Consider the following 11,963-nt stretch of genomic DNA (forward strand, 5'->3'; position numbering starts at 1 on the left):
TTTAACCACTTCTTTGGATCTATATAAAGATTGTTTTGTGATTATTTGAAAAGAACAAGAAAAAGAGTTTATTCAAAACGTTTTCAATAGAAAGTTAAAAGCTTTTGGATCATTGTTTGTGTGGGAAGTAGGAACTAGAATATTCAAAACGTTTACAAAAGAAAATCAATAGCTTTTGGATCATTGCTTGTGTGTGAAGTAGGAACTAAATTTTTTATTCATTTATACAAGCTTTGTAAAGCCCATGTGTATTTTATGCCGATGAGGATTGTGTGTTCATAAGGGGTTAAAAATCTACATTCTTGGTATGTGTTTGGTAGTCTAGTTTTAATTACTTCTCCGTGGTTAGCTAAGTAATCCTATATAAATTTATCTTTCCTTTCTCTTATACACTACTTTGTAATTTGTTATTTGTTTTCAGATATAAGCAATCAGTTTTCTCAATCTTGTTGAACAGAAAATCAATTGATTGATTTTAAATAACTTTACACTTTACTTTCTATCTTTACAAAAATCTAGTAAAAGCAATTCAGACACTCTTATTTTCGACACACATTTTAACATTCACAAACACTAGTTATTTTCCCCTATTTGGCTATGCATCCAACACAGCAAAACCCATACAAGAAAGTACAAAATTATGCACCCACACTAATCAGAATAAACAAATCTTATATTTCCCTTCAAAGAAACAAATACTGGATCTACAAACATCAGACAAATCATCAACAATTATTTGTCCCACTATCTCTATTGCACTCTCACCATATTGATTATGTTTCTGACAAGTTTTTCTAATAGAATTTATAGGAGAAAATAAATAGAAATATAAAAATGAAATAAACTTTTTTTATAAACTAAAACTAACATACGTGCAGGATAAAAATAAAATTTAGAGACAGTATATGAAAAAGCTTTTAGCAATTAGTTTCTGCATAAACTAAGATTTTATGAAAAGATAACTTTACCTCATAAAACTAATTTCAATTTTTGTTCTTATATTTTCTTCTAAAAAACTTTATAAAGTCCAAACATGACTCTTGTCAAATTAGACTAAATGCATGAATGAGTATTTATTTGGCCAAAAATTGCACATTTGTGTAGGGATATCATGTGTGGAAGCAGTTACCTGACCAAACTTCTTCTGGAATGTTGCAATCAATTGATCTGTTAGGAGAGTGATTTATCAGATAACATGTCGTTGAAGCCGCTTCAGCCCCAAAAAGATTTTCTCAAACCAGAATGGGAGAGCATGCAACGAACTCTCTTCAGGATAATTCTATTCATTCTTTCTGCAACCTCGTTCTGTTGTGGAGTCTTTGGAATGGTGAGGTGTTTGGAAATGTCTTCCTTCTTGCAGAAATCATTGAATTCATTCGAATAGAACTCAAGGTCATTGTCTGTCCTTAGCCTCTTTATCTTCTTGCCAGTCTGATTCTCAATCAATAATTTCCACTCTTTAAAATGGAAAAATGCTTCATTCTTATGTTAGAGAAAATACACCCACAGTTTTCGTGAGAAATCATCAATAATTGTCATCATAAAACAACATTTACCTCTGGAGGGAACTTTTGACGGATCCCAAAGATCCGAATGAATATAATCCAAAGTACCTTTGGTTCTGTGTATGGCTTTAGAAAAACTAACCTTTTTCTGTTTACCAAAAATGCAATGTTCGCAGAAATCAACCTTTCCAGTACAGTGGTTACCAAGGTGACCCTTCTTCTTGAGGATTAGAATTCCCTTCTCACTCATGTGGCCTAATCTCATATGCCACAACTTGGTGTTATCTTTGTTGGGTGAGGCAACAACTGCAGAACCTGTAACTATTGAACCCTGCAGCATCAAATTGCCTTTAGTAACATAAGAGCTCCTTTTTACACTTTTAAAACTCCACCTTCGGCTGAGTATTTACACCCATGAGATTCAAGGGTGCCTAAGGAAATGAGATTCTGTTTCAACTCAGGGACATATCTGACACCTGTTAAAGTTCTAACAATTTCATCATGTGTCTTGATTTTGATTGTTCCTTCACCAACAACTTTGCATTGAACATCATTTCCCAACAAAATAAGACCATTATAAACTGGTCCATATGTGGTAAACCAATCTCTATTGTGAGACATGTGAAAAGTACAACCAAAAACAAGAATCCATTCACTTTTAGACCTTTGTTTAGTGTTGGATGCTACAAAACAATCTCCATCAGATTCAGTTTCAACAATACAGGCTTCGGCAGATTTTTCTGGTTGTTTACCATTTCCCTTATCTTCTTTATCTTGCTTATTTTTCAATTTATAACATTCAGAGATCTCGTGTCCCTTTTCTTGCAATAACGACAATATTTGGAGTTCTTGCCTCTAGATTTTGACCTAGATTTATATTTATTGTTCCTACCTTTCTCTTGGTTTCTCCCTCTAACTACTAATCCTTCACCAGAACTTTCAGAATGAATTTGAGTATCAAATTTTTCTTTGGCTTAAGGTAAATTAGTCTTGACATCATCAAAGCTTAAGGTAAGATAATTACCGTATAACATAATTTCTTTGAATTGTCGATGCGAGGGTGGTAGAGAAACAATAAGTAGAACGACTTTATCCTCATCATCAATTTTAACATCCAATTTTTTCAAATCAATTATGATGGAATTAAATTCATTAAGGTGAGATTGGATGAGAGTACCTTCAGACATTCGGAGTGTAAAGAGTCGCTCATTTAACCGAAGTTTGTTTGCTAGACTTTTGGTCATGTATAGAGACTCCAATTTACTTCATATGTCTATTGTAGTTTTCTCGTTGATGACCTCACACAACACCTCACGGAACAAACATAATTGGATTGCAAACAATGTCTTTTCATCCATCTCATCCCACTGCTCCTTTGTCATAGTGGTTGGCCTCGTCATTTTACCTGCCATTATTTTCTTTAAACCATTCTAGATGGGAATGGTTAACATCTGGACTCGCCAGATAGCAAAGCTGATTTTACCATCAAATTTCTCAATATCGAATTTCAACATTATTGAACAACAAATCCTGATTGAATTATCGAAAAGCTCTTATGTCAATTTGTAGGAATATCGTGTGTGGAAGCGTAATAATTTCAACCAAAGAGTATGACAAATTAAAGTAACAAGGAAAATGAGAATGATATCAGAAATTTTTAGATGGAAAACCCTTTTAAATAGAGGTAAAAAACCACCAGCGAGAGAGCCAAAACTTCCACTATAATGGTACTGGGAGTACAATGAATTCCTCTCAGGCTAACAGATTAATAGCCCCAAAACAAATTCTGTCTATATGGGTTAAACACTTACATCCAAGAGCATAAATAAAGAGTATATGAAAAGAGAGAGGAAGCAAGTGAAATGTGTGTTGTTTGTTGTGTTACATTGTTTGAAGGAAGTCACTATATATAGTGGTTATAGGAGACAACAATAATAAATGATAAGTATAACAATTAATTGTAAACGGTAAGTAACCTCTCAATAATTTTAATTAATTTTAACGGTTATTAAATGGTAAGTAACCTCTTAATTATGTCAAGATAACGAAAAAAGTGAGTGATAACCACAATTTATAACACACAATTTGGAAACTGGGACATGGTTTTCAATATGCATAATATGATTGACACTAGATTTTTCATATGCTAATTTGACAATTTACTCCATGAATATCACCATTATCACCATTGTGTTGTCTTAGTCTCAATTTTTTGCTACTCCACCACCTTCCTCATGAAGACACTATGCAACTAAAAGCCACAATGCAATGCAACACTCACTCAAATCCACGGTTGGCAAGCAAATCAAGCTTCAAGAAAACCTCAATATTCAAGTTCAAATTTCAGACATATAAACCATGAAAATTACATTTTCAAATGAATAAATAGTGTAATGATCATGCTGAGACAATGTAAAACACAATTTTAAAGTGTATTTTACATTGTCTACCAATCAGACATCATCTTCTTTGTCATAAACAAAAGCCCAAAGGGAAGAATTCAAATAAAACCCTGAAAGTGAAATCTTCAAATAAAACAAATAAACAAACCCCGAAAGTGATAAAATGGGAATTCTCGTACAAGAAAAGAAAAATCCTTAAACGCAACAATTTAAAAAAAAAAATAACTTTCAATAAAAAAATCCTTTTCTATTTGCAACTAACAACAAAGACGAAAAAAACCCTAAAACATCGACAATTCAAATAGAGAGACTCTGAGACATACCAAAACGGATAAAAATCAGCAAAAGGATTATTCACTTTAAAATAAAATTAAAAAAATAAAAGATGAAAGATTACGATAGAGATCTGGAGCCTTCAGATTATCATCACAAGGCCGAAGGGTAAATGCAGTGGCGCGTGGAGAGAGAGTGAGAGAAGGCGAGCAGCAAGGAAAGTGGGGAAGAAGATTCAGATTGAAAACTATATATGAAACATCATCGAATGTCGAATGAAAACCCCTTTCTTTCAGGTTGCGTTTCATTGTCCACATGTTTCTTCCTTCCTGCCATGGTGCCGCTTCCAGCATTCTCTACACTGCCTCTCTCACGAACCTCTTCCTCACACAACCCTTCTTTTCTACCCTTCTTCCCTCCCTACCCCTATTTATATCCCTCCTTTCTTCATGTTGTTTTTTCAATTAAACTGCGGTGTAAAAAAACAAAATATTATTTTGCAAAAGTTGTTTCAAATTAAACACTTAATTAAGGTTTTAATTTATTTTTATCATTTTTTTATTAAAAGTTCACTGGATTTTTAAAAGATCTTAATTAAGTTCCTTCTATTTAATTTTATCATCAACTGAATTAATGTTGTTGTGCGAGTTAGGGAAGGTAATTTAGTTTGTAGTATTCATCATCTAATTTGGAGTGTGGAAAGGGACGCGTCTAGTCCGTTACGGAGTGGGAGCTGGTCAGTGAAAATTATATGGATTTGAATTCATAATTCAATATGATAGAATAAGTTACGAATTTTTTCTATACATCCGTATATTTTTGCATCATTCTACAAAATCTAAAAATAGTTTTTTATCCTTTTTATCCCACTTCTATACAAGTGAAAGTATATTTTTATTCTTTTAGTCCATAGATTTATAAAATCCGGAAAAAAATTTAAAAAATTATATATATTTTAAATTACATAATTCAAAAATTAATCTTGAATTTGAAAATAATTTATGAATTAGGTAATCCGGAATATATTTTTAAAAAATGATATTTCATATTATATAATTCAAAAGTCTGGATTTGAGAGTAGTTTCCAGAATATGTAATTCAGACATACATCTGAAAAAGACTTCCGAATTACATAATCAGAAAGCTAATCTTATATTAGAAAAGATTTCCAAATTATGTACCAAAAAACTAATCATTCATATAAAAAAAGCCTTTCGAAGCTAATTACAAATTTAGAAAAAAAAATAGATTATATAATCCAAAATATTATAGAAGGACAATTTTATAATAAAATAATTTATGAAGGTGAGAGAAATACATATAGTGGTGCAGGAAGAAACCGTCATAAGGTGATCTGTTACATTTAAAAAAAAATAAACTTTTTTTATCTATTTATATTATTGAGTTGAACGTTTAATTTTATCACTTTGTGAGGTAGTGAATTCATCATCTAATCTAATCCATTCCATAGAAATACAGTACTCTTATTTATTTATTTTTCTATTTCAATGGAACTCCTCGTGTCTTATTTTAGGAGCTCTATATGTTTTGGTCACTTGTTTCACCTTCCAAAATTCTAATATGATATTAGAAACTTTTGGATGCCTAAACCTGGAATCCGATGATAAAATGACAATGAAGACATTGCTTAAGAAAAAGTGAAGACACAAGAATTTAGCAAGAGTTGTACAGGAATTCCTGATATTTTTTTTTTATCAAAAATAAAAAATAATATTATATGAAACACTTGATGCTCCAAACCCATGTAAAAAATATATATAAGAAAAACGTACTTTATATACAAAAATTCCTACGGGATGCTGCTACACCTTAATAATGTCAATTCTGGAACAACCATTGTCTCTTCTTTACTTTGACTCGTTTTTGGATCTTTGTTGTGGTTTAATTTAATCTCACCATCTCAAGCTCCTCAAGAATGCTAAAGAAGTGAAGACAAATATTCAGCTTTTATTTATATAGAAACTCCTGATGGAGAAGGAAACAATGGAGGCACATTAAGTTCACCATTGAAATCACTAAGGTTTCTCTTGGTCGTCATAAGTTCTTGATTGTGGTAGACCACAAAGACAAGAAACTGAAAATATAAAAATCATGGTGTTAGGAACTCTGATATACTGAGGGGAACAATATAATAACTTTCTGTTATGCAATTTCTCCACATTAAGCTCAATGACATGTAGTCATAACAAGTTAATGCTCCATGTATTCTCTCATAAAGAACCATCCTATAACATTGTCAAATGACCACTTACATTGTTTATTTATCATTCTCATTAATTTTCTTCTTTATTTATATGCACAAAGTCTATTTAAATTTTTAACATTTATCATTGTTTATAAATGATCAAAAATATTCACGATCCAAGAGCTCCTGTCCAGAAATTCAGTTCAAGTAATCCTCAACGCTGAACTACTTCAATTTTTAACCAAAAATAGTTCATTACTAAACTCCCAATACCCAATATTTTGCGCAATAATTCCCATTGCTTATATATACAATACAAGTTGTGTGACTCACAGCTTGATAGTTCTATATTACCACAAAATTTGAATAATCCACTGTTTGTTCCAACCAATCACCATGTTGAACGAGGTGGATTCAGACTTAGTTTCCACGATTGCCACAATATCTCTTTAAACCAGACAAATAGAGCAGGTATGGACAATAGACACATCAGAATGACACCACAGACTGCGGATGAGTTGAGGATTGCAGCTGAGATAGTGCAGTATCACTTTCTTCGTTCTCGTCAAAAGGAATTGATTTTCCACATGCATCCTTCCTGTGAATCAAAACAAGAAATTGATAGGAAGGATGTTATAAATTATAATTATTTAAAAGAAAATAACAAGCCGACTTTAAATAGGATTGCATACCTTTGAGAGATGACACTCTCCTCAGATAATGCCTTTTCCAACCTCTCTTCAAATGGCGTTGCATGCCAATTCACTTTCTGATCCTGAAAAACAATCAGCAAACATTAGATGCAGGCAATATTGAGAGAATAAAAATTTTTGCTTTGGAAATAATGATTACAACTCATACTTCTTGATACTTATTGGTTGAATTTGGTATGCCATTACCATCCCACCATTTAGGAGGAGGAACTTGAGAATCCTCATTCTCGTTCCAATGAGCTGCAACCATCCCAATGATAGGCCTATCGACAGGTGATTTTCGCACATGATTATAAGCAATCTGCATTCTCCTGTTTCTCTCTTCCAGAATGACAGCCGCAGGCTTCAACCAGGAAGATAAGCTTTCCTCCACCTTACATTCATCTTCACAAGAAATGTTCTTTGAACCTTTATCAGACGTTGAAGCTGTAATTTCAGAATGTTGAACTGATTCACTCAGCTTCCTTGAATCTTGGGTATGACCATCTTCCTCAAGTATCTCGTGAGAGACATTATCATCAGGGTTGTTGATTGGATACACAAACTGGGACCTAAGTCGAGGCCTAACATTTGGAAAGTCTTCTTTTGTTGTAGGGTAAACAGTTCCAGGAGTTTGCATCTCTTCAGATAGCTTCATTGGGGTGGGATAAGGTGAAGGTTTATAGGCACTCTCATTGTTTGGGGAATCTGTTTTCTTCATATGTCGTCCGCCACAATCAGACAAATCACAGGACGACAAGTCAGCATCACATTTAAAACGTACAGACTTGTTCCTCTTAGTATATGTGATTGATGGCCAAGGTGAAACAGAAGCTGTATTTTCATTCTTATCCAAACTCTGATGATTCCGTGTCCTAATTCCTTCCGTAGAATCAAGAGAAGCACATTGACTGCTTTGTGCATTGGAGATACAGCTGTAAATTAAACGAAATTAACATACAGTAAGGTTCTATGTAATTTTCAGGTATGACCCACAACACGTGAACATTCAGTGAAAATCTCAAAAAAAAATTCGTTGAAAGAAATCTAAGAAAAAATGAGAGTTCATCATATTTTATAGGAACTCTTATTAAAGAACAAATTTCTTAAGACCGTTTAATAATAATGGCCTGCAGCATCTGTTAACGAAGGAGGCCTTCCCATTGTTCTAAGAGCGAGGAACAGAATATCCACCTCCCATGAAATTGACTAAAATGTTACTTGCTCACACCCATTAAAAAAAGTCTAAAAGGAAAAAAATGAGAATCAATTTCATCATTTTTTTGAAAGACCCTTATTAACTGATAAATTTATATGTCTTAATGGTTATGAGCTACAGTTGTTTTCCATTGCCTTAAGAGTCAGCTTAAGAGTCAGGAACAGAATATCCACTATGACACGACTAAAACATTACTTGCCAACATTCATTGTTATTCAATATTGGCATGAAAAAAATTCAATACAAAGACACAATAACCTGCTTGGTGTTTGCTCAAAATAATCAGTTCTCTTCCCCCCTTCCTCGCAACATTTTATAGGAGTTGAGGGATTGAAAGGTGGACTCCCATGGTGGACTTTCTCAAAAGGGATCCTAGCCGAAGTACCGCCAGCTTTGAGAAACTTGGCCTGCAGAACAAGTTGATCCAATCATATAAACAAATTTTACAAAGCATATATAAAAATACACCTATCTAATGTACGAATCAACAACTTAACAAAATATAAAAGTAACTTACAGTTTCAAAAAAGTATTTTTACCGAAATCTTGTATAATGAAAACACAGTTCACTCAAAATAAACAGAATTTAACTAATAAGAATTCAGAAAGTAAAATTCTATCAAGACTATTATTTTTTCCACCAGCAACATTGACCAGAGAATGAGACAGTGGAAACAAACACAACAATATCCACTAATTTTTCATTGAATAAATTCATTTTGGTTTATAGAAAACATATCCTCAAAAGTAGAAAAGGCACTAAAAAACAGTAACAACATAGAAGAACAGTAAAGCTCAGGGTGTGCGACCACAATTTTTTTTTCATTGTATATAATTAGACATGACTAAAGGTTCAAAAGTACTAATTCATATAGTAAAATATTGAGACCATAAGAAGGTTTTCTATAAGTCACCTTACTATGGGAATCTTGAGGAAGAAATAAATATTGCAAAACCAATGCTAGCCCAAATGCCATGGTGACTAGCAGTGACACACTAACCATTAAACTATGTCAAAGCATTTCAGGCTATTCCACAAGTTAGAGCTGGCACTGCCTACCACAAACATAACTATACTGAAATCAATGTTAAACCTCATTTCACTTCAAACTAAAACTACAGATTCCTTCAAGTTCACTTTGTGGCATCAACAACCCAATGAACCATATTAAAACCTCTATAAAAACATTGTAAACTGAAACAAAATCAAACACGTCCCTTTTTCCTCACAAACATGAACAAGATGCCCAAACACTAGAAAACTCCAAATTTCAAAAAAGAACAAACAAAACTAGCAAACTCATAATCACACAACAAACAACCACAGTTATATTAACACTAACGAAAGAAACACACCTCAGTGCCACCTTTCTGAGATCGCACATCAAAATCCTTCACGCCATCACGCACATCAGAGTCTTCTCTCTCTTCTCAAAATAAAAATCACAAAATTAGCAAACTCATTCAGAACAGAAAAAAAAAATAACAACAAAAAAATTAAAAATTCACCTTCAGACAGAAACAAAGTGGATAACCGATTTCGAGAGACCACAACATCCTGTTAGACACAGCAAAATCAAAATCACACCTCACATAGTGAAAACAACAACAACAACAAATTATAACTAAAACTACACTAAACTCTCACAACATCAGATGAATTACTCAACGACGTTTGAGTTTTGCTTCTGCAAAGCGAACAAAGCAGCAGAAAATCGAAATCAAAACAAAAAATTACAAAATTACAGAAAACAGTAGTGAACAGTGGTTAGTTACGTCGGGTTTGTGTTTGCCGGAACGAGAAGAAGGCACTGTGGTGGTTGTTGCGGTGGCGGAGTCGCGCGCTCTGAAGCAAGCGAAGAAGCACCCCATTGCGGAGGTTCGGGAGAAGGATCGGAGAACGAACCTCGGTGTCGAACCTAAACAACAGCAGCAGCAACACTACCCAGAGCGTGTATTGAAGAGGAATCGGAGCAGGTAAGGTAACGTTACATTTTTATTCTCATTATTTTTTATTTTATTTTATTTTCACTTTTTCAATTTCTGAATAAATGTGAGAGAGAGTGTGTGCAAGAAGTGTGGAGTGAGGTGCGAGTGCGAAGTCGATTTTGAAATTTGAACTAACGAAGGGGGGAAGGAATGAATGAACGCGTGCACTGTGTGATCCACGCGCTGAGGCTTCTGGCGTGGCGGAAACTCGCTTGCATATGGGAACACGTGGCGTGGCGGGTGGGACAAGCAAGGGGAGTGATGAATGTTTGTGGTTTTGGTGTCTTGTATTAAATAAGAATGTTCTTTGAATGGAAATTGTAATCATTTTAATCAACATGGAATCTCTCAGGTAGATTTAGCTATTTACGGTTTCTAGTAACGTAATTTTAAGGGTAAAATGAAATTTATAATTATTGGTTAAAATAATAAAATTTAATATTCATCTGGAATTAATAGTAAATTATTTTACCCAAAAAAAAGTTGTCAATAATTTAATCAACTTCTTCATTGATTAAGAAAGTTGGCCAATACTCTTTTTATTCTTATTTATAAACAGAAAATTTATAAACTTTTAGTTTTTAAAAGAATAATTTTGTTATTGGATAATCAATAATATTGGTATGAAAGTATTAATACATCAAAAATCCTTCCTGGATATATTTTTTTTATTTATCCTCGTAATTATTATTTTTTCACTTTAAATTCGTTAACATCATTCAAATTCGATAAGATGATATTATTAGGTGAATCAATACAAAAATTATCAATAACTTGTTATAAAACAAATACAAATGTTGTTTGGACCTCAACTTCGTTGAAATAGTATCACTATGATCAATCTTAAATGTTCACTTTAAAATTTAGAGTTTCATCACAATTTTGTTCTTAAAGACGTCTCATAAGAAAGAAAAATATATTTAAATTGTCATTTATTTCAACTCCTAAGTGATAGGACTATTAGACATATCAAAACATTGCTTAAATAAATAAAATTAATAATAAATAATTATTAGCAATTAATTTATAACAATATTGAAAAATTAAAATTTTCAAGTAACTAGTTGTTTAACTTTTGGATTATCTTGTTTAAATTGTCTTCAATATTTTTACTATGAAATATAGAGATTGTTGTTTAAAATGTTTATATTAGTGGGTGAGTAAATAACGAGGCTCTCTTAATTATGTTTAAACACTCGTTACCAATGTATCCAAAAGTATTACTTTCACTAAAAAAATTATTAAATAAAAATTAATTTTATGTACTAAAAATAATTATATTATATTAACTAAATTAAATATTATGTTAGACATTAAAATAATTATTAGTATTTAAAATAATTTTTATTATTAATAAAAATATAAACTAATTTTTAAAATTAATATTTAATTAACTATCAACTTTAAAATTTAAATTGATTGGTAGTTAAAACCTTTGTAGTTAATTACATTCAAATCTAGAAACTAATTTATGAACTTTATTAATAATAAAAATTACTTTAAATACCAATAATTTCTTTAGTGTCTAAAATAATATCTAATGTGATCAATATAATGATTAATTATTTTTAGTCTCTAAAATTATGTTTTATTTAATGATTATATTTTAGTGCTTAATTTTGATATAATATAATATATAATATAAATATTTTTCTACTATCAACTAATTAAAAATAT

General features: G+C 31.9%; 1 protein-coding gene across 2 annotated transcripts; it reads right to left on the bottom strand.

The window, feature by feature from the left end:
* Positions 1–6,509: 6,509 nt before the first annotated feature.
* JASON (aspartyl/glutamyl-tRNA(Asn/Gln) amidotransferase subunit) lies at positions 6,510–10,407 on the bottom strand. 2 transcript variants are annotated; one of them, XM_068638587.2, is made up of 7 exons: positions 10,074–10,407; positions 9,807–9,855; positions 9,654–9,724; positions 8,556–8,704; positions 7,248–8,013; positions 7,079–7,161; positions 6,510–6,984 (listed from the first exon to the last, which is right to left on the bottom strand). In XM_068638587.2, the coding sequence occupies exons 1-7, from the start codon at positions 10,167–10,169 to the stop codon at positions 6,876–6,878; spliced, it is 1,323 nt and encodes a 440-aa protein (XP_068494688.1). In that variant the 5' UTR covers positions 10,170–10,407; the 3' UTR covers positions 6,510–6,875. The 2 variants fall into 2 exon arrangements, with proteins under 2 accessions (XP_068494688.1, XP_068494689.1); XM_068638588.2 differs by having other exon boundaries at positions 7,286–8,013; positions 10,074–10,376.
* Between the last annotated feature and the right edge of the window lie 1,556 nt (positions 10,408–11,963).

The sequence above is a fragment of the Phaseolus vulgaris genome, chromosome 6 (assembly GCF_051622355.1).
Source record: "Phaseolus vulgaris cultivar YP4 chromosome 6, ASM5162235v1, whole genome shotgun sequence".
NCBI classification, from domain to species: domain Eukaryota; kingdom Viridiplantae; phylum Streptophyta; class Magnoliopsida; order Fabales; family Fabaceae; genus Phaseolus; species Phaseolus vulgaris.

What these genes read in the sequence shown, in the direction of transcription:
- JASON (XM_068638587.2), bottom strand. Translation starts at nt 10,169, where the DNA reads ATGGGGTGCTTCTTCGCTTGCTTCAGAGCGCGCGACTCCGCCACCGCA. An exon ending in CACTTTGTTTCTGTCTGAAG is followed by an intron (nt 9,725 to 9,806) that starts GTGAATTTTTAA and finishes TATTTTGAGAAG; the next exon opens with AGAGAGAAGACTCTGATGTG. An exon ending in CAACCAATAAGTATCAAGAA is followed by an intron (nt 7,162 to 7,247) that starts GTATGAGTTGTA and finishes ATTGTTTTTCAG; the next exon opens with GATCAGAAAGTGAATTGGCA.